Source organism: Alosa pseudoharengus, unplaced genomic scaffold, assembly GCF_046254945.1.
Source record: "Alosa pseudoharengus isolate Yale_2024_CS ecotype anadromous, Long Island Sound unplaced genomic scaffold, YU_APseudo_1.1 YU_APseudo_1.1_scf_23, whole genome shotgun sequence".
NCBI classification, from domain to species: Eukaryota; Metazoa; Chordata; class Actinopteri; order Clupeiformes; family Clupeidae; genus Alosa; species Alosa pseudoharengus.
Genome location: NW_027468685.1, coordinates 30,913,894 through 30,937,480, shown reverse-complemented (window position 1 = coordinate 30,937,480; position 23,587 = coordinate 30,913,894). Strand labels below are relative to the sequence as shown.

The 23,587-nt window shown below is 38.5% G+C and overlaps 1 protein-coding gene across 2 annotated transcripts; it reads left to right on the top strand.

Moving 5' to 3' along the window:
• The first annotated feature begins 2,862 nt into the window (after window positions 1–2,862).
• LOC143141099 (major histocompatibility complex class I-related protein 1-like) lies at window positions 2,863–22,437 on the top strand. Of its 2 annotated transcripts, none has more exons than XM_076302363.1 (10): window positions 2,863–3,033; window positions 11,194–11,484; window positions 11,578–11,877; window positions 11,982–12,116; window positions 12,782–12,901; window positions 17,202–17,285; window positions 19,154–19,195; window positions 19,285–19,311; window positions 19,540–19,584; window positions 19,668–22,437. In XM_076302363.1, exons 1-9 carry the CDS (start codon window positions 2,979–2,981, stop codon window positions 19,572–19,574), a joined length of 1,089 nt encoding a protein of 362 aa, XP_076158478.1. In that variant the 5' UTR covers window positions 2,863–2,978; the 3' UTR covers window positions 19,575–19,584; window positions 19,668–22,437. The 2 variants fall into 2 exon arrangements, with proteins under 2 accessions (XP_076158478.1, XP_076158477.1); XM_076302362.1 differs by having other exon boundaries at window positions 11,982–12,263.
• The last annotated feature ends 1,150 nt before the right edge of the window (window positions 22,438–23,587 follow it).

Sequence of the window (23,587 nt, the reverse complement as noted above, 5' to 3'; positions counted from 1 at the left end):
GCGTTCATGAATGATAGAAGGATGGTGCGTGCACCTGCCAATATGACTGTTGACATGCGCTCTTAAAATAGCATATGAACAACTCGCCATTGACTTCTGACCAGGTTTAGGTGGTGTATGATAGCGATTTTTAGACAATGCGCGAGTCCCCTCCCTAGGTTGTTAATTGCCACACCCCTGGGCGCAATGCTTAAAAAATAAACCTGCAAAATACCGAATTCAACTTTCCGCGGGTGAATAACGAGTATTACGCCATGCGCTGGTGACCCAAAATACAGCCCTTAATGAGACGAACTGCATGCCGTTTCCATTTAACCCAAATGCCCCAGCAGCAGCACGGGAGAGGAGAGCTTATCTGACAGATCTGCATTGTCTATAGAAAGGTAATGTTAGATTACATTGCAAAAATATCACCATGCATTCATAAGCTCGTGATTCAGTGAGAGTGATCCCATAACATCGGAAAGTGACATTTCTGTATTACATTTTGTCAAGAGGAAAAATCAATAGTAAACTGTTCACAACTGACTATAGCACTGTGAACCGTTCCTGGTTGTGCCTGGCTTCAAAATCCTGCATAATAGCAATCCGCTATGGAACAAGCGTGCCTGTTGTTAAAGGGAATGTGAGATGACGCTCTGATTGGTTTATTGCACGTTACGTCCAAACCACACCCATGAATAATGTAGCTGCTACAGACCACCCCATTTTAGATTTGCGTCGGACGCAACAGTCAATATTCCGCCGGTAAAATAGAGACAGCGCCCAAGATCCGCCCACAAAGCGATTTGCGCGAAGTCAATTGTGTTAAAGTGAAAGATATAGCCCTTAGTGTCCATACTGCAAGATGTTTAACCTAGAATGCTTCAAGTCCAACCTCTCTTACACACCCATCTGGGAGCTGCAGTATGCAGATGACAATGCTGAGAGGACCATCTCTTCTTGGCCTGCCTGACTATGAACATCAGAAAGACCAAGGTCAGTGCCCACCACACCTCTCTGCACCCCCGCTAACAATGATAATAGTCAGTGAATGTCTTGAGAGCATGGACCAATTTCTCTATCTGGGAAGCCACCTCTCCTCAAAAGCAAACATCGACATTAAGATACACCATCGTATCTGCTGTGCTTGTGAGGCTTTTGCAAAGCTTCGCAAAAGTCTTCAAACCCACACCTACTTGTTGTCAGAATGTGAGATTTTTCTTTTATTGCAGTTATATTCTTCCACCACTAGATGTACCTATTTCTGCCCTGTGGGCTTCTTTGAGTATTACATTGTCTTCACTTGTCTCTAATCTTATTAATTGTCTACACTGTATCTACTTTGAGTTTGAGGTATGCATTGCATGTCCTGCTGAGTTCTACAATCTGCTTCCTAGACCTCTGTGAACGTACCTGGATTCCTGGCCCGTACAGCCTAGCGACCCACCACCTGCCCTATGACATCTCCTAATCCCCTGGACAATTCCATTTCCTACGCTGGACTATTTGAACTTTCTGACACTAAATTAGGATTAATGCATTATCATACCGGATATGTAACCATCCCACCTCTTGTAACATTCACCTCAGGTGGCTTTAAACACCATGTTCTATTCTCTACACCTGACTAACTTATGCATTTGTCATGTATACAGAGTACAGACCTTGCTGTCCTGTAACTGACCCTAGGCAGATGGGTCAGGCCCTTGAGTCGTGGATCTGCTTGAGGTTTCTTCCGTATCTCCAATTCTAGGGAGTTTTTCCTCGCCCCTGTTACCCATGGGCCTTCTTTTCTTTTCTTTTCTCTGATTGTCTAACACTCTGTAAAGCGCCATGAGACATGTGTAATGTTTTGGCGCTGTATAAGTACAATTGAATTGTAACTCTAAGCTTGCTCCTGTCTCCTGTCTCCTGACGGAGTTCACGGTGGTTTTTCACATATCTCTCCATTTCTCGACATCACCGAGTAGGCCTACTGTCAACGGGGAAAACCCCCCAAAAAACCATCACCTTTCCCATGTTCATGCCCCCAGAGTGTAGTGCTGTAGCTGCCTGGCTAGGGGACCATTATATTTGATATTTGAGTGATTGCCGATGACGATATTTGGTATTGTCTTAACTTATTGTTTTTGTAGAGTCAGGTCATGCAGACCTCAACCGATCCCTCTCATCAACAGTTCCCCTGACCTCTCCCACAGTCCCAGAGTTGAGCCTTTTCCCCACATCCACATATTGAGAAAGTCCCCCTTTTTCATTTCCATCAGGCCCTGGAGCAACTTGGGCTTAAGTGCCTTAAGTGCTTCTGTACACTAGCCCAGCTCCACTGTACTACTACCACCCTAAATATAGTTTAGGCCTAGTACTTTGGTTAGACCTGGCTATATTGCAAAAATAGGATTGTTGGAATTTAACTGTGGTAGGCTGATTCTCTACAAACCAAAATGGAATTAATATTATTTTCAAAGCTAGCTGTTCTCTTTCTCAGGGGAGTGACATTTAACACCACAAATGGGGACAAAACATATAAACGTCCTAAACAATTTTGATTGTGTTGAGCATAAGAATTGGTTGATGCACAAGAGTGTTGAACAGCTTGATCTTATTAAACTGGGGTAGGCTCTGAATCTACATTTCATCACTTCATGTGTCATTAAAGTGTGTGTTTTGCTGTGTGAGTATTTTGTGGTGAATCTGGGGATGTTTTAGCCTCATCTAAATAGCTGATTTGCAGTTGCATGCAGAACATAGGCCTAATGGATATGGGCCAAGAATTGCAATACCATAACCAACCTCGTTAACGTGATTGTACCTAACAACAACTGATGACATCCGTTGTGGGTGGATTTAAATTTACCATTGGCTGAATGCATGAGACGCTCGAGTCAACGCTCAGTTTCCTGTAACTGGAGCCACGGCTCAGACTTCACTGAATTCTAACTGAATGCGAACTTGTTAATTGTGCAAAGTCAACTAACCTGCATGGAGTAGGCTGAATCATGAAGGGCTTTGTGGAATTATTGACGGTCTGCGCCATTCTACCGATATGTCTGGGTAAGATCTAGCCTACAATTATTTTGAAAATAATCGCTATTGTTATCTAGCCCTGTGCAAACTGAAAGTAAAACTTAAAACAAGTGTGTCGCAGTTTTTATTAACTTGATCATAACAATGGAGCTTCAATAATATAAACGACACATTAACTTTTTTGTAAGAGTATGTTTTTATAAACATATTCTGAATTGGTTTTAGGCAGATACTTTCTAATGTGGAGATACAGCACTCACTCAAAAATAGCTCATAGAAATGCATGGGGCTAGTTTGTCACGCCAATATGGCCGTTGTCTACCGCAATGGAATTATGCCCGTTTCCGCAGTCAAATGGGGAAGTAATCGGACACAAACTAGGCCTAAACTCTCACTAACTAAACTTTTTCTTTAAATGATTATTTGCATTTTAGGTGGTTAGGGTTGTGCGTGTAGCCTATGTCCAGTGACGTAACTATAGTAGGTGCAGCAAGTGCAGTCGCACCAGGGCCCGTGACCTCCCGGGGCCCGTCGCTACCTCCGCAATGCAATTGCTGGAAAATTCTATACAGGTCCTTTCTGACTACGTGCCTTTGACCAGGCAAAGGCTACAGCGCAGATGCTCGCAAATATATGGGGGGTTCAGAGTAGGCTACATTTGAAAATGTTAGAGCACGGAGAGTGAAGCGTCACTTTGACGAACTATGTTAAGATGAGCGCTTAACCGATGCAGAGAGATACTTCAAAGTGCAGGTATTTAATGCAACTCTGGACATCACAATCAGTCAGCTCTCCCAAAGATTTGCAAGTATGCGGAAAACTTGTCATGTGTTTGAGTCTTTACGTCCTATGACCCTTCAACTCGCAGGTGATGAACTGCTTGAAAAGGCAAGACGTTTGTCAGACCATTACATAGACAGTAAAAGAAATGGACGAACAGACTCCGTCGTTCTCAATGGCAGGGTACTGAGTCATTTTTCAGTTGGTCCCCCCAGTACTGCGCAGACTCGCACTTAACTTCGTGACGTTAGCCATCGAACTGAATCTTGTAACTCATATGATAGATAGGCTACACAGAAATTCTTCTCACACTTCCTTCGCCTTCAAAGTCATCAAAGTTAAACATTTATTTATGTATTATTATTAATATCATCCTCACAAGTGATATCAAGTCGTGTTAATGTTGAAACTACCACACATGATCATCTTCAAAAACAGTCATGGTAAAACAAAACAAAAAAGTTATAGCCTTGAGGCTAATCTTCTTTCCACTTTTCTGACCTACGTCAATCCATCGAAAACCTCTGAAATGATTATCGTTAGACTACCTAACGGTAAAACTACTGTGCCTCTATGCTTTACCTTAACATACCGGTAGGCTACATAGCTTTGTTCACGAGTTTCCGTGCTGGCTGGACTACGCTTCTTATCCAAACAATACGGTTATCTCCCTTCAGTGCGTTAGCTTCCCTTCAACCGGACATGCTAAACATTCTTCTTACTGGAACCTAACGTTACGTACGAGGTAGTCGGGTCTTGTTTTGCCTTTTATTGTTTATGTAGATAACACAGAAGCTAAAATATCGGCACATGATATATGTTATATGAAGTTATGGGAGTTCAAAAAAATCCTAAATGGATGGGCGTTCTATGGGCTTAGCAGAGAGTTGATAACCACCGCTACATCGATGCTTCTACTTCCGGGAATTCGCCTGCCCCCTTGGACCATTATAGCAGTAGTCCAGGCAAAGTAACCCATTTTGGAGCCAAAAATAGAACTAATTGTAAAATAATTTTTTTCAACATAGATCATTTCTATGAGGTGTCCAGAACAACATACTAAAAGTCCTAAGAAATCCTAGTTGAGGAAATATGTTTAATTCTCATCAATCCAAGATGTGTGCCAGTATAAGGCCACACAACAATACACCCCTATGGGACTATTTTCTCCCTTTACGTCTATCAAAAAAAAACTTTACACAATGAAAGTATCCATGTAAATTTTTTTGTATTACAAGTTTCTTTGAAAATGAATTTGAATATGCAAATGAGCTGTACACTAATCAAATATAGGCCTCCATAGGCTTATTTTTTCCCTTTACTCCTACCACAATAAAACTTTACACAATGAAAGTCTACATGAAAAGTAAAACATTTTGTATTAGAAGTTTGTTTGAAAATTAATTTGAATATGCAAATGAGCAACATACTAATCACATATGCCCAAAATACACCCTGATGGGCTTATTTTTTCCTTTACTCCTATCACAATCAATCCTCGCAGTGAAAATATATATGAAAGGTAACATTTTTTTTTTACAATGGGTACAATGAGACATGCCCCACCCTCCTCATTAGTATGCTGTCCATGCATAATACATTGGGTATTGGTAAATAGTGTATATGGCTAATACCTTTTTGGGCTGTCATGTCATGAGGAGGGTGACAAATGTCAAAATCCATGTTAGTTCACATCTTGAGGGTATATGCTTTCAGACAATATATGGTTTAGGTGGTTTAATTAGTTTTCTCTTCATGGTACAGCCCAAAATGTATCAGAACACACTTAATTTACCAATACCCCATGTGTTATGCATGGGCAGCATACTAATGAGGAGGATGGGACATGTTTCATGTCATGTTAGATCACATCCTGAGGGTATAAGCTTTGAGAAAATATATGGTTTATATGGTTGAAACAGTTTTTCCTAAATGGCACAGAACCAAAGGTATGAGCCATATACCCAATTTACTCATACCCTATCTATTATGAATGGGCAGCAAAGTAAAGGGGAGGGTGAGAAAGGTCAAAACCTATGTTAGATCACATCCTGAGGGTCTAACCTTCCAGAAAATATATGGTTTATATAGTTAAATCAGTTTATGTGGTAAGAGTAAAGGAAAAATTAAGCCTATTTGGGTGTATTTTGGGCATATTCGATTAGTGTATAGCTCATTTGCATATTAAAATTAATTTTCAAAAAAACTTGTAATACAAAAAAAAATACTTTTCATGGCTACTTTCATTGTGTAAAGTTTAATTTTGATAGGAGTAAAGGAAAAAAATAGCCCCATTGATGGTGTAGGCCTATTGTTGCCTGGTCTTCTTGGCACACATCTTGGATTGATGAGAATTTAACATATTTCCTCAACTAGGATTTCTTAGGACTTTTAGTATGTTGTTCTGGACACCTCATAGAAATGATCTAAGCTGCAAAAAATTCTTTTACAATTAGTCTGTCGTAAAACGCTACTTTGCCTGGACTACAGGGACATTGCACCGACATTCCCAACACAACTCCTCTCATTCAAGTCTTGCTTTAAAGCAGAGATTGCACAGAAGTCATCTATTTTTCAACTTGCCAAAATGCTGGTGGTAGATTATGACAGTGTAACATCCACATTCGGGGAAGTGTGTACTGCTCTCATGTTGTTTCTGGCATTGCCTGTGACGATCTTTTTCCAAACTCAAAGTAAGACCTACCTAAGGAGCAGCATGGGGCAGGCGAGGCTCAGTGGGTTTGCTATCCTGTCCATTGAAAATACGAGAGCCAGAGCATTAAATATTGGGAACATCGTTAACGATTTTGCACAACGAAAGGTTCGTAAGATGGCCTTCTTCTAATGGCCTAATTCACGCATATTGGGGATTGCATATGAATGATTTTATTTGGTTTCTGCACGGTTAAATAAGTTGGGCTACATTCAGTTTTGTTTCTGCGCAGTGCGGGTTTATAAGCAAGCAACGCTTGCAGTTTCAGCAGAGGGTTGAAGAAGCCTATTGAGCGCATTGACTGTTCCCATAATTCCATGCGAGTTGATGTTAATGCAGTAATATTAAATTACCATGGCCTGCAGGCTGTTAATAAAATTATTTTTAATGTTTTCACATGTAATGCATCCTATGTAGTCGTGTGTTTTTTATTTGATATTGTAATATGTAACTACTAAACTACTTCGGTGCCTCAGGCCCTTTGTATAAACAATTGAAGTCACCCTTAATGTGTATTGCATGTATCAGAGCTAATTCTTCCTGGGCCAAAGCCTGTCGGTATGGGCCCGCATAGTGCTCTCGCACCTGGGCTCACCATTGGGTTGATATGCCACTGTCTATGTCTGTATTATGGGAAAGTTGTAAAAACTTGTGAGAATAGGAGACGGAAAACAACAATTTAAGCTGCACATGGTAAGATTTTTTTGATCATATTCACTGAAACCGACACTATGCTCCAACAGAACATCATAAATCAGCTGGTTTTAGAAGGGAAAAAACGCTCTTTTACCTCCACCTAGAGCCTGTTATTTGTTTTTCAAAAATCCACAGCTCCCAGTACTTCTGGTGCAGTCTGGTGTGCACTGACGAGCACAAACTTGATGAGAGGGTGCTCAGTGGTAGTGGGGAGGGGCATGAGAGTTGTAAACATTCAAAATTTTGGCTAAGTCCCCTCAATCTGTCAGACTTGCCAACTACAGCTTTAAGTCTTTCAGTGTTGGGGAGTATCGGAATACATGTAGGCTAGGCTACCGGCGTTGCGTATTCAGAATACAAATTATGAGCAGGGGCTGTATTCCTATATATTTACAATTTAAATAGTTGATATTTAGGCTAGAATACAGTTACATTGTTTAAATCAATGGATTACATGACAATATTTCTCTGTTTTATAAGTTTATTCACTCTCTTAATGAATTAAGGCATCTCCATGAATTTCCCAGAAGCTCCTGAAAGCAATCTATGATTAAATTGTTTCCGTGTTTAAATCCAAGCCCCGCCGTCTTGCACTAGCCTCACATTGCACCCGTCAAAACGCAGCCAGCGGGCATTATAGGCGCACCATTGGAGACCCTGAAATGATTGTTTGCACAGCAAATTAGGAGTAAAGTAAGTGTAACTCCTGTTCCTCACTGATCGTGGTTCCTGTTCCAAGGATATTTTCCCAAGTATTAATAGCCAATCGGTTACACAGTTTGCTAATCAATTAACAAAGCCTAGTTCACGTGTTGATTTAGACAAAACCCATCTCTAAAATAGGCACTGCATTCTGAGTTTTTTTATTCTAACTTGAAATAGTTTTATGGCTTATTTTTCTCTAATTAGATCTACATTTAAGTATTTTTTTTTGGCCTTTTTTGCCTTTATTATGATAGGTCAGTGAAGAGGCAGACAGGCGTGAGTGGGAGAGAGAGAGAGGGGTGGGATTGGGAAATGACCCGGGCCCCTGTGGCCACTTGGACACGTATACGGTATGAGCGCTGTAGCCAGTTGTGCCACAGCGCCCCCATACTTTAAGTTTTAAAATGAATTATGGTGCAGCCTCTGAAGAATTATTCTTGCGAGTAGCATATTTTAACATGCGGTTTTTGATTTTCATTATGTGATCACGTTAATTTTGAGAGCACTGATATACAGTATAATGTTTACAATTTCCAGGTCATTTGCGTTACACCTGTCATATGCGCCCCTCACTTTTACTGGGTTGATGCCACCTAAAATCTCACAGGCACACCTTAATTATAATTTCTGGCTACGCCCTTAGCCTAAGTTTTTTTATTTTTTTTTATTAGCCTAGTCGTCTGCTGTAGTTTTACTCGTGGTCACCTTGCTATTTTATAGTTGTATCAGGTAGCTTAGTTGACTTTACATTCTCCTATGTGGGCCTAACACATTCAGCCATTTGGAACAGAAGAACACACCAGAATAGGCCTGTTTAGTAAGCAGGATTTGATGGCCGCATTCCTACACTTAGGCCTATAAAATGCAATTCAATGCGGAAGTAATCCAAGTATTCAGAATACGTTACTCAGTTTAAGTAACGTAACGGAATACGTTACAAATTACATTTTTTGACATGTATTCTGTAACGGAATTCGTTTTGAAAGTATCCTTCCCAACAATGGTTATTATCGGAAATTTGGCGTATGACATAAAACAGGCGTAGGACAGGTGTACGCTCATTTCCACGCTAAGCACGGCATTTATGAATATGAACGTAATCGGTGGCTACGCTCGAATCTCACGTCAAAGTCTATGCTTGGTTGATAAATGATGATTCTTTGAAAGTACAACTGTAGTCTACTAAATGCTCAATCACATTTTGAGTAATGTGGTGAGGAAAGTACAGGGCCATGAAAACCACATGGGACAGGAGAGAGGCATCCCCTACATTATCTGTGGACCCACTTGTTTTGTCCACATGCCAAAGAATATTGGCCCTCATTTATCAACCGAGCGTAGAAACCAGCGTAGATCTGAGAAATCATCTTACAACAGGGCTCACATGTGATTAAGAAACTTTCGTATCACTTCAATTCCAGCGTAAGAATAAACTTGTGTTGATAAATGTGGCGCCTAGAAACAAGTGTAATTTAAATATCACACCCATATGCTCCTTTTATAGGCCTCACCCCTAGAATTTACTACATGGAGGTGCATTATACATCCAAAAGAGAAACATTTGTGACCTCGAGATAGCCACAGTGACGTTGCAAGTCCAGCTTGTTGTCAGTTGTTGATTTTGACAGCTAGACAAGTGTCATCAAGAAAGTCAGGAAACTATGGCGATTGAAGTGCAACAGACTTTATTTTCGCAGAGAGAATGCATAGGCTACTACAAATACATTTGTTACAAAACCATATCACACTGCTATTTGCCCTTTGAAAATAATACAAAATAATTTATGACTGTTACGCTTTCCAATTAAAGGAACCGTATGTAAGAAATGTATTTCAATTAATCATAAAATGGCCCTGATGATATGTCACTAGACATTAAGAAATCATGTTAATTTCAAATACTTATATCACTGACAACAGTAGTCCGGCCAGGATACCATTGTTAAATGAATAAACTATATCTGACCATGAGGAAGAGACTAAGGGCATCAGGCAAAATGTTACAAATTTACATGTTACAAAATAACACATATATAAATGTAATGAATGTTATTAGAGTGCATGGAAATGTACTCTACTGTGGTTAGCATTGTTAGCAAAACTGCTAGAAAACATTAGCTAAGTTAAAGGAACTGTATGTAAGAAATGTATTTCAATTAATCATAAAATGGCCCTAATATGTCACTAGACATTAAGAAATCATGTTCACTTCAAATACTTATATCACTGACAACAGTAGTCTGGCCAGGATATTGTCTTTTAAAAAAGTACAGTTGCAGCCCTCAACTGATGTTGTTGTTGTGTTTTGTCATGTCATGTTGTGTTTTGGCCTGATGCACCACCCTCCACCTATCTACTAATCACAAAGTCAGTAGTGTTTCGGCATCTGGGTTGGCAACCTCGAGTCAGGGGGGAGGGGGAGGGGATACACCACACTACAGTAATTTGAAAGTGATTGCAGTACCAGTTTTGGCCACAATCTTACATATGGTTCCTTTAAGTAATTATCTCCACATCTTAAGTGTCAACATAACAGGCTACATTACGGCAAGTAGGCTACAGGAAAAATCGTATGTCCAAGATATTCCATAAATTCAACTTTTCAACTTTCCAAATGAGCGTATGCCTGTCCTACGCCTGTTTTATGTCGTATGCACGTTTCATAAATGAGGGCCATTGTCACTATCTCATCTGCATGATTGCTCATTGTCTTGAGTTGCAGGTACTAGGTATTATATAAATACCAAATATTTTTAGATTTTTTTTTAAAGCTTTCACCTTCATAATAGGCCTAATTCTACACTTGGCTGTAGGACTAAATTATTTAATTTCCCGTTTGATCCTATTGTCCTTGCACAATGTGTCACTTGCATCATTCCTTGCATGTCAATTACACTCAAAAATAGGCTACCTGCACGGTTCCATGCACAGAGTTGATGTTGAGTGGCATTATACTCTTTGCATGCATTTCTATGCCAAACTGATTTCGATGTAAAAGTATCTATAACATTCAATGCATTAACCTTAATAGACTAATTTCTTTCCATGAAGGCAAACTTGTTCGTCCACGTAAGTCGCCTATTTTAGCCGCTTATTTACCATGATGGAAAATCTCAGCTCAAATTTCTCCACAAGCCACATACAGTCAACAACGGAGCAATAGGTTCCCAATTCCTGAAGACCTGCCCTAGGCTATTGTCATGTGTGCTGTTGTGTTGTGTGCTATTATTATGCTGTTTTCCGTTATTTAAAGACCCTTCTTCACTGTAGACTAATTCATTTTTCCTGAAAAGCTGGACAAGGTGCCCCAGAACGCCACTCCCTGTACTATGTGTACACAGCCTTGTCAAAGGCTGTCAACGCACCAGGCATCTTTGAATTTACTGCCATGGGCCTACTGGACGACAGAAAGATTGATTACTATAACAGTAAAGACAAAGTCAAGATTCCTCAACAGACCTGGATGAAAGAAAAGCTTCCAGTGGACTACTGGGAAAAGGGCACCCAGTCACGTAAAAGCAAAGAGCAATGGTTCAAAGTCAATGTGAACATTCTGATGGAACGCATGAGACAGAATGGATCTGGTGAGTTCCAGCACACCCTGACTTCATAGTTATGTCAGCAACAGACACATCTTTATTAATGCTTATTCTGACCTGCTGTTATGCTTTCCTCAGATGTTCATGTCCTTATGTGGAAACATGGCTGTGAGGTTGACAGAATGGCAGACGGTTCTGTCAGTTTTGTTAAAGGTGTTGATGCATACAGCTATGATGGAAAGGATTTCCTTTCCTTTGATGATGCATCAATGCAGTGGGTTGCCCCAGTTAATGAAGCTGTACCCACAAAACAGAAGTGGGATGGGGTTCCCATCCTGAATCAGTACACCAAGGGCTACCTGGAGAAGGAGTGCGTGGACTGGCTGGACAAGTTCAGAGAATATGGGGACAAAGAATTACAACAACAAGTGAAAGTTTGTGAGTACTTAACATAGGATGAAATACTTTTGTTTAGCGGTATTTTACTCAATTAAACATAAGTAAAATGTATAAACATGCATTATTTTTTCTTGGCTCATCAGCTCCACCAAAGGTTCGTCTTTTTGCTAAAGCAGCCAGATCTTCAAATACACTCAAGTTGACCTGCATGGCCACAGGTTTCTACCCCAAAGACATTGAGATCATCATTCGGAAAGGAAAGGAGGTTAAAGCGGAAGGTGATAATAATAATGTCATGCCCAATGGCGATGGAACCCATCAGATCAAACTGAGTGTGGAGGCCAAATGGTCAGACATTAATGATTATGAGTGTAAGGTGAACCACATAGGCCTGGAAAAACCAATTAAAAAATATTGGTCATTAGGTAAGATTGCATTGTATGATTTAATCCTTACTTTTACTGTTTCTTTTTGTTTGTTTGTTTTTTTACATGTAAAAATGGCAATTCCACCATGCTTCGGATTAACAATCCAATGCTTCACAGGAGAGGACTTATCATGCAGGGAAAAGGAAGGGATCACCAGAGCACACAGATGTTGAAGTTGCTTTTTTAATTATTATTATTTCCGAACAGTGCAGTTCTGAAGTTCAGCATCCATGTGCTCTGGTGATCCCTTCCTTTTCACTGCATGATCAGCCCTTTGGACATGTTTGTGTTTGACTTGTATTTTTACTGTGAATAAACAAAATCAATTACATTTTATATTTATATCTCTGTCAACAAGCAATATCAGTCATGGATTATTTCATGGAAGGAAATGCTAAAACTGTCTTGGCTCTGATAGTCTTCACAGTTGTACAGCCAGAACGGATTTGATCTGTACAATAAGGTTTGAGCAGCAATAAAGGTCTATGTAAGCACATTTTCACCATTTGTTACAGACGGAGAAGCACCTGATGAAAATTCAAACACTGGACCGATAGTGGGAGGGTTGGTGGTGGTACTGATACTAGCAACAATGGGGATCTTGGTCATTGCTGTTAAAAAAGGCTGGATTTGTGGTAAGTTCTCCATATCACTGAAACTGATAGCAGATTCATGGTAGTTTATTAATTGCATTCACTTCATGCAGTGATTACACTGCACTATATTAAGCATCTTCTGTACATTTGTTGAATTCTCTCCTCTTTTCCCAGAGTATAAAGATGTTCATCTCAAATTCAAGTAAAATGACTACAAAAGAATTTGGCATGATTTTTCCAGTAGTGGTGTGGTTATAGACCTTTGAAGTTCGCCTACAAAAAAGCTACAATCTTTGCTCATATAAGGAGATCCGGTATCTTTGATTTTTGCTACCCCAGAGCTAACTTGTGATGCAACTTGCCATTAGCAAGTTAGCTCTGGGGTAGCAAAAATCAAAGTGTGCCACCTTCACGTACCGGAGATCACAGTGTCCACTCAAAGGCAGAGGACAAAAGTGTGTTTTGGAAAACGTCTGCATTTCAGACTTTTTTGTGAGATGTATTTTGTAATATCTTTATTCTAATTATGTTTCCCATTGTAATGGTGTAATTTGTAATGTTTTGCATGGATTTGCACTGGTGCATGTTCGTGGATGGTAGAAGCATGGTGTGTTGTGCACCTGCCCATATCATTGTTGATAATGCACTCTTAAAATAACATATAAACAACTTGCCATGGACTACTGACCAGGTTTCTCTTGGTCAGTGGCGTAATGCGTTTTAGGTAGTGTACGATAGCGATTTTTAGACAACGCGCCAGACCCCTCATTAGGTCGTTAATTTCCACACCCCTTGGCGCGTTGCTCAAAAGAACAGACATGCAAGACAAGAATAAACTTTGCACTGGGATAATAATCTGCTTTTCGCCAGGTGGCGAAAATAGGGCCCATTGTCATTTTCATCTCATCTCATCTTTGTCTGGTATCAAGAAATGCAAACGTTCGCACTGGCTGTTAAACTTCTCATTTATTAGTTATAACAACTCTGTATACCGTTTATTCACCACCATTAAAACTCGTTGAAAGTCTGAACTGTGTGAACTTCCTAGGTTCTCGTGGGGAAACTGGACTGCACCACTATGGGTAAAAAGAGGGGTTTCGTGGATGGTTAGTGGTGTGAACCATTTTGGCAGGGGTGCTTTAATGTATATCAGTAGCATGGGATTTTTATCTGTACAAAGCTGTTTTTTGGTGGGAGAAACAACAATAATAATAAACAAGAAATAATAATAACTAGATAAAGTAATTCCAGGGAATTACGAGTGCATGAAAATGATGCTAGGATAGACATGGTGGTTGCATAGCTTAATAAAAGTTGATAGTTTAAAAGTAGACAGTTTAAAAGTTGAATGTAGATAGTTTAAAAGTTGTTGATAGACAGATATTTTAATAGACAGATAGTTTAATGGATGTTGATACACATAGTTCAATGAATGTTGAAAGTTTAAAAGTTGATAGACTGATAGTTTAATGCGTGTTGATAGACTGATAGTTTAATGCGTGTTAATAGGCAAATAGTTTAATGGCTCTGCAGGTAGATAGTTGACGATAACTGACAGTTGGGATGGCTCTAATGTTTGCTAGTAGTAATGCTAACAATGTTAATTATGGTAACCATGTTACTTAGTTAAAGGAACCATATGTAAGATTGTGGCCAAAACTGGTACTGCAATCACTTTCAAAATACTGTAGAGCGATGTATCCCCTCCCCCTCCCCCCTGACTCGAGGTTGCCAACTCGGATGCCGAAACACAACTGACTTTGTGATTAGTAGATAGGTAGAGGGTGGCGCATCAGGCCAAAACACAACATGACATGACAAAACACAACATCAACATCAGTTGAGGGCTGCAACTGTACTTTTTTAAAAGACAATATCCTGGCCAGACTACTGTTGTCAGTGATATAAGTATTTGAAGTGAACATGATTTCTTAATGTCTAGTGACATATTAGGGCCATTTTATGATTAATTGAAATACATTTCTTACATACAGTTCCTTTAACTTAGCTAATGTTTTCTAGCAGTTTTGCTAACAATGCTAACCACAGTAGAGTACATTTCCATGCACTCTAATAACATTCATTACATTTATATATGTGTTATTTTGTAACATGTAAATTTGTAACATTTTGCCTGATGCCCTTAGTCTCTTCCTCATGGTCAGATATAGTTTATTCATTTAACAATGGTATCCACTGATACACAAAGCCCAGGCATCGGTATCGAGACTGAAAGTCAGATCGGTGCATCCCTAGTTATTGAACTATGGCTTGAAACATGATAGTTTCCAAATTTCAGTAGTCTGACCTAACGTGGTTAATGACATGTAGTAGCATGTGGACTGGCCAACGGCAGAAAATAGACACTTATAATGGCTACCTTAGTTTCATCCTTGACATTTATTTATTTAGCCTATATTTACTCATACGTAATGCGTCATTCCGGGGGTGGCATGATGGCTATCCACCCAATAGGTTTGAATCCAGGTTGCAGTAGTCTATAGATTTTGTCTGCAATATTCTCACCACTGTTAATCTATAAGTCTATTTATTGTGCAGACCATTTTATTTCCCCACACAATGAGAATACCATGAGAAGGCTACATATTCTCAACTGATTAACATAATATTCAGTGTCCCGCCGGCGGGACGGTTACCCCCTCCCCCACCTCCCCCCAACATTCTAAATCAATTGTATGCACCATATTGCTATGTACCATAGTAATGTTATACACCATTTCAAAGCTTTGGATCTTGGGAATCCAAAAATGACAACTTTTTTCATGTACAATCTGTATAGTGCATACATTCTCAGATTAATCTTATTATGTCTCAATTAAATTTGATCCAAAATGCCCCCCTCCCCCCCTCCGCTTTTGGTGCTACCCTGACTTCTGGCTGCAGTGTAGCTGCAGCACAATAAGTAGATGCAACATATTGGGTACTGAAATATTCACAAGAATCCATAGAAATTGAATCTTCATGTTGTATTATCCAATATTAGTTGTACAGATGTATAGTCTATCTTATACACACTCATTGAACCAACAAAGTAAATGCAAAAATAGAGACTTTTTTTGTAATTATTCCATATTTTGTGTAGTCAGTCTATATCAGAACACCTGACATACAATCTAAATAGTTCATAAGGAGCCTCAAAGTGTTACCTTTCATTTGAGACCAGGATTATGCTTCTACACCAAGGGGTTAATGTGCAGTAAGCATAAAAAGTAAATGCTAACGTAACAAAAAGTCATATGGGGAGTTTCCATAGGCATTTTACAAAACGCATGAGCATACCTTGGAAAATAATAGTCTAAAGCACTTATATTTTCATTCTATATTGATCAACTTTTGCACACAACTTCACAAGACCTGGTGATAGGGCTCAGTTGTGTTTCTAAGTGATATCAAGTGACCTAGAGGGCTGAAATGTGGTCAGTTCAGAGATGCTTGTAATCCGACAGAAAGAAAAAAACTATATTCTAGCCTGTGTAACTCTGTGTGAGTACATTGCACAGTTATATTGACTGTTTCCTACGAAAACTAGAGGTTCTCTGCTTTCTATAGAGGTCCAATATTTGATGGTAGGCCCCAAAAGAGGTGGGAACAATGCCCTTGTAAATAGGCACAGTGCAATTTCAGGCAAAAACTTCAAATTTATATTGAGATCATCAGAAATGCACACCTTGCATTATAATCTGCTGGTGTGATTTCGTCTCGCCTGCACATTGCTGCAAGTAGACGTTTTAATAATGTTTTTTCTGCTTAAGGCGTTTAAGACATCAGTGACGTCTTCCCTGGTTCCCTGGAACTATGCTTAAACAACAGGTTGAGAGCTGAAGTTCAAACTATACAACTTAACGACAGTGTTTGCGAATGTTCATTGTCAATGTTGTTTAACAATGCATTGGAATCCGTTAAGTTACACCCGCGTTGTTCAAACTATGGTTTCAGGAAACAGTTGTGTCGCAACTGTATAGTTCCAACCATGTAAGTTGCTAACATAGTTAGCAACTATCCTTTTGGGAAATGCACCCCTGAGAGTGATTTGTCTTTTCAGAAGCTTTAAAATATAGCTATCCATGAGCCAGCTGCTGTACAAATGACTTTGCACTGTTATTAGAACCCCTTACTGTGTTACACACACAAAGCCCATCCTCCTACTTATGACCATTCTTTAATTCAGTGTTGTGCATGCATTGTATGTTGTGAGTTGCCCATGGTATTATTACATTTGTTTTTGTTTTTTATGTTTATTTATTTTATTTATTTTATTTATTTTATTTATTTTATTTATTTTATTTATTTTATTTATTTTATTTATTTCATGTTCCAGGGAACGTCAGTAAGGCTGATTCTAAAGGAACTATTTTAAGTGAAGGATCAACCAAGAGCAGCGATGAAAACATCTCTTCACCTGGTAGACATTTTTACAGATTTTATTTGTATTGTACATATTTCAGAAACTTACAAATATTGCTACCCATGAGCCACTTGCTGTAGAAATGCCTCTCTTACACACACAAAGCTTAATCTAATGATAAGTACAGTAGTTATGACTATTCTTTATTCTGTGTTGTGCATGCATTGTGTGAGTTAGCTGAATATTATGGTATAATGAAGATGGAGAGGTAGGGATGAACAGGGGATTGGGTGCATGTATAAACTGTCATGAATCTATCAAGCTGCTGGAATACATTATTCTTGGTTGGAATGTGCACATTTTGGTTACATTTAAGCTAACATTGTTGAGCTGTTGAAAATATTTTTTTAAAGGGTGCATCAAGATGCAAAATCAAACGATTCTGAATCAATGCAGTAAAATATAGGGCTGTTTTTTTTTTTGTTTTTCTAGTGAGCAAAAGCTCAGACCGCCAACGCATAGAAAGTGTAACAGAATTTACACATCTGAACAGTTTAATGGGTTCTTCCCTTCCTTTGTCCATCTATACCCTTTTAACAAGTTTAATTAAATTGGTTCGCAATTTTTTCTGTAATAACAGACCGTCAAGACAAAGATGAATGACATCCTAAGTGACATACATGTTCTTTCTTAAAAACTTGCAAGGGAAAAAAGAGTTCAAATCACAGTGCTTATATTTATTGATATTGAAAAAAAAAACTTGATAGGCCGAGATTCACCGGGCATGCGTTTAGAATCGTTTGACAATCAAATCGCAACCCTTTGAATCACAGTTAAATCAAATTGTGGGGTAGATGAAGATTCACACCTCTAGTTTGCATGTAAAAAGTTGAATAGGGTTATGTTGTCGTCTCGATTGTTTTGTTATTGCATTTTATATATGTATTTATATTATTGCATTTTATATATGCTATATGTAAGACATTTTTGTAATAAATCATAAAATGACCATAATATGCCATCAGAGATGAAGGAAACATTATTACAACATAATATATATAACAAATACTGACTTCACTGACAGCCTGGATAATCACAATTTAAACTTTTTTCAGTTTTTACAGTCCGCAGATACTGTTTTGAGTTTGTGTTTTGGTGTTACTTCACCACACATGTGTTTGCATCCCTGTTAAAATCTTGAAATATTAAATTAATTTATTCATGTTTGGTAGGTTGTTTATTAGGCTATAGTTTATTGCTGGTCGTATAGCCTATGTGAGAATAATAATATAGCCTAATGAATGGGAACAAATAGCACATAAACATACAAAGTGTTCGGTCACTACTAATAAAACATGACAAAATACTTTTATGACCTACTGCGCTAAGCACGGTTCATGCGGTTGAATCCTCAACCTAGTAGGCAACACTGTCTGCAAGGGGAGGGTGAGGGGAGAAACAACACTATCAAATTTTTTGATTTTGGACTGTAATACTCACCTCTCCTTCTCCATTACAGCATAAGGAATAAATAGTTTACAGTCATATGGCAAAACATATAAGTAGGCTAATGTAAATAGGCTATGGCTGTAATGTTACAACAGTAAAAGAACATTGTAACATTACAGCCTACAGTCATAGCCTATTATGTACCGATGATTACATATTTCTAAGGGTAGCCTTTTGCCTTTCATGTTGGATATCAAAATGCAGTGGAGGTCAGTGCTGGGGGGTCAACTTGTTGACACTAGATAAAGATAGATTTTAAAAGTTAAAACCTCTAATACGGTGTGTGTGTGCGATATGCGTGTGTGCATACAGTATGTGTCTAGGTAATGGACAAGGTGATATTCATATTCATATTCATTTTGGTTATGTTATGTTTTGCAATGTTACGTCATGCTCGTTATTTTTGTGTTCCAAAGCAAAAGTGCCCCCTGGACAAGATGCCAAGCTTTTGGACACAGGTAAATGGTTTGCTTCTAATTAGTTTTTGAGTGTCATTACATTAAATTATGTTTTGTTTTTTCAATATTTTTTCTCTTTCATGTTGCAGGGAAGGGTGGCAGTGATACTGATTCTGGTAATATGACTTTTTGGTAACATTGCATGTTTGAGCACTTGTTTCAGGTCAAGAAAGTTCTAATGAAGGATTAAACTTGCTGAAGGTAGACATTTTAAAGATTTACAGAGTTGTACATATTACAATAAGTACCGCAACGTACAAGCACATCCTCACCACAAAAATATTTTTTTTACTCATTATTATATTATAGCCTAATGAAAATCTTTTCTGTTTTTCTCACATCAGCTGCAATGACTGCCATCCTGATAGGTGTCCAGTGAGAAGTGAATGGTGAGTGTATGAACAGCTCCCACCTCTCACTGGGAAACATGTGTCTGTGTGATTTAAAATGTAAACAGTCTTTCTATTTCTAGGGTGAAGATCAAGAACGCTCCCTACAAGCTGTTGTCCCTACAACTCCTCTTAAATGATCATAAGTTACAAAAAGTTACTTACAAATAAGTAATGTTTTCAGATAGAACCTTTTATAAACAAAATATGCCCAAAAAAACTTTTTTGATGACTTTACTTATTTGTATTTGCTTGATTTTGGAGAAATGCCTTTTTTTCACTTTTCCTTACTGTTTTTTACAAGTAATTTTCCTATACTGTTACTGTAGGTGCAGGTGTGTGCAAAAATGACTACTTTTAACATGTTTCGGATGTGTGACAGATTTTCCTTGTTTTGCTTTCAAGTCTGCTAGTTAAGCTTTGTCTTCACACATTTCTATTAAAATAGTTACTCTAGAAGTATAATTTATGCTGGTTTCAGCATAAATTATATAGCTAAGAAATATGTAGGTTTTATTATAACATGGTATTGGGGTCAAACTGTAAATGTTCGCAACAGAAATAGATTCCCTTTTTTATGTGCATCAAGGAAGAGGATGGATTCTTATGTTGGCCACGTGTGATTTATAAATTGGCACATTTAAAGCAACAGATTGACAAAAAAATTGTGTAAAAACAGATTCAGCATTGTTCATCACTGGTCTTCTTTTATTTTTGTATATTAATTATAAGAGCAAGTTGCTCATCTATGTTAGGGAAAGGTATTATATAATAGTGTAATGGAGTTAACGTTTTTTTGTTAAACTAGCATTCTCTAAATTGGTGAGAATACCAAAGGAAACCTTGAAAGCAGTTAGTCCATGAGCCAGAGGCCCATTTTGGGCCGATCGGTGCCAACTGAGGGCACCAAACTGTATTGTTAATTTTTAATAGCGATGTGTCTATAACACAAAAATGCATGACCGACATCTGGGACTCAAAGCTGAAGCTTAGTAGAGCGCTCAATATACAGCCTTATTATACGGCTCTTCACAGTGCTAGTAGAACGCTCCATTGACTTGAATGGGATTTCCCAACGTTCTACGGTAAAATAAATTCATGTAATTACCGCTGCAAACATATAATTACCGCTGTCAATGACAACGGGTTTTGTGCTGCTGATCATATCACTCCGCAAGTATTCCGGTCACTTCTTCCATTGGAACTTCTTTCAAAAGTGAAAGCAGACGGTTAATCAGCTGAGTTCTAAAGAATGTTTGATTCAAGTTCAGCGTGTGTTGCGAACTATTTGTTTCTCAGCAAAAGCCACAACGAAACGGTAACAAATAAGTGTAAAGAGACATATCGTGGAGTTTATTTTTTCGTTTTGGCAGGTACCCGTATAATAAGCGGGATAATGTATAGTCAATTCAGGGCGAAACAAGACCCATCCGCTGGCGCATCGGGGTCCGGTTCGCCCTGTCGGGACTTATTTTCCCCATAATGACCGGCGTTCTATACATTATCCCTTACATACACCCGATTTACCTATGTATTATGCATAGGCAGCAAAGTCATGAGGAGGGTGGGAAATGTCAAAACCCATCTTAGTTCACATCTTGAGGGTAGCCTATATATTTGGGCAGCCGTGGCCTACTGGTTAGCACTTCGGACCTGTAACCGGAGGGTTGCCGGTTCGAACCCCGACCAGTAGGCACGGCTAAAGTGCCCTTGAGCAAGGCACCTAACCCCTCACTGCTCCCCGAGTGCCGCTGTTGATGCAGGCAGCTCACTGCGCTGGGATTAGTGTGTGCTTCACCACACTGTGTGCTGTGTGTGTTTCACTAATTCACGGATTGGGATAAATGCAGAGACCAAATTTCCCTCACGGGATCAAAAAAGTATATATACTTATACTTATATATGCGTTCAGACAATATATGGTTTAGGTGGTTTAATTAGTTTTCCCTTCATGGTACAGCCCAAAATGTATCAGCCATATGCTTTATTTACTAATCCCCAATGTGTTATGCTTGGGCAGCAATGACAAGAGGAAGGTGGGACATGTCCAAACCCATGTTAGATCTCATCCTGAGGATATACAGTATGCTTTCAGAAAATATATGGTTTGGGTTATTGAACCAGTTTTCCCTTAATGGCAAAGACCCAAAGGTATCAGCCATATAGCTTCTATGAGTGTATGCTTTCAGAAAATATATGGTTTAGGTGGTTGGTACATCCCAAAAAGGTATCAGCCATATATTCTATTTATCAATAGCCAATGTATTATGCATGGGCAGTATACTAATGAAGAGGGTGGGACATGTCTCATGTCATGTTAGATCACATCCTGAAGGTATCAGCTTTCAGAAATATGGTTGAATCAGTTTTCCCTTCATGGTACAGACCAAAATGTATTTGGTGTACACTTTTGTCACCTAAATCCATAAAATATCATTCATTTCAATTGGAAATCTTCAGCTGTGAGTTTGGAAAGTCCATCACACATTTTTGTCATGTGAGGGCATAGAAACACAAAATAAAACCGGTGTGGTTTGGTGCCCTTTTATGGCACCGACTTCTCCGCTGGCTCATGGACTAAATATCTTATTTATGAAATTGAAGTACATTGTCTTGTTTAAAACAACAGTGTCAGAAAGCTTATGATAATAAATAAATAAATAAGTTATCTTTTCAGGGATTTTTTACTCTTTCGTGTGTTTTTTTACTCTTTTTTAACTTTGAACAAGGAACAGGTCATCATATCTTGGCCCTACTTTCTATAACATTGGAGACAAGTATAAGGTCAGCAGTGACCAGATTACCTTTGCATTATGTAATGGTGGCTGATTAAAACTAATATGTAATCAAGAATGTTTTAGTGTCTTCTATCTTTTTTTCATATGTTTCTATGTTTACAATATACTTTTGAAATCACATTATATTTAAATATATTATATTTGAAATCCCATCCTTTTGAATTTACATTTAGATTATTACCTATCACAACATTCCACTTCTGACATGCACTTGACAGATGTTTGATGAACTAAAGTATAATGCAATGTACACATCCTCATCACAAAAAATGTAGCTGTTCATTTAAAGTCAGGGATTTCACATAACATTCACATTTAGCAATCATCTCCCCACAACCACTAACTGCCCATTCTGTTACACTAAAAAAAACTGGTCTCTGTAGGCAGCCCAGAGGGGTATTTCACAAAGGCAGAATTAAGACATCCAAGATAAGTGATAAAGCAAGGTTTGACATAGCGTTGTCTGGTCATCCTAGCTCAACTCGTTCACTAACGCCAACCCAGGATGAGTAGGAGCGACTATGTTAAGCCAGGTGTAAGTAATTCAGGATGTGCGCATTCTAATTTATTTTCCAAAGTGCCCACGGTTGGAATAAAAAAAAAATGCAGGAAATAACGTCATTCACACAAAGTGAACAACAGCTTTTGATCTGTATACCTTTATATTGGCTTTACAACCAAATTCTGAAAACACATTCGAAAAATTGCCCCTCTATTTCCAATCAACTAGACTATTATTCAAACGTCTTTCAACAAAAGAAGCAAACAACAAGTACAAACAAGTATGTTAATAATAAGCCACAGTTTTCAGGTGTCCGGCCTCGATGTTAATGATACCTTAATTTGCAGGGTAAAATATCTTCCTGCTTTTGTCTTTCCTGTGGACTTTTCTTTTGCTGTCTATGGGACAGTGCTAGCCTATCATCCAAAATGCTTGATTGCATTGCATTCTCCACATTTTTAGCTAAATTTTCATGTACCACATCAGCGTTTTTGTTCAGTGAATCTTTTGTAAATTGCTTTAGGGCAATTCCATGCAAAGGTCATCCTTACCATGGAAAAAAAAAGTTGTGCATACGCATATAGAACTGTTGTTAAAATCTTCATTTAGGTCTATATTTTATTGTTTGTAACTGATCTGATTGAATTTGATGGAGAATGACACTCTTTTTACATCATAAATATGGTGTGCAACCATACAGAAA

Coding starts and splice junctions, on each gene's coding strand:
- LOC143141099 (XM_076302362.1), top strand. CDS start 2,979: ATGAAGGGCTTTGTGGAATTATTGACGGTCTGCGCCATTCTACCGATA. Junction 11,878..11,981: donor ACAACAACAAGTGAAAGTTT/GTGAGTACTTAA, acceptor TTGGCTCATCAG/CTCCACCAAAGGTTCGTCTT. Junction 17,286..19,153: donor TGAAAACATCTCTTCACCTG/GTAGACATTTTT, acceptor TGTGTTCCAAAG/CAAAAGTGCCCCCTGGACAA.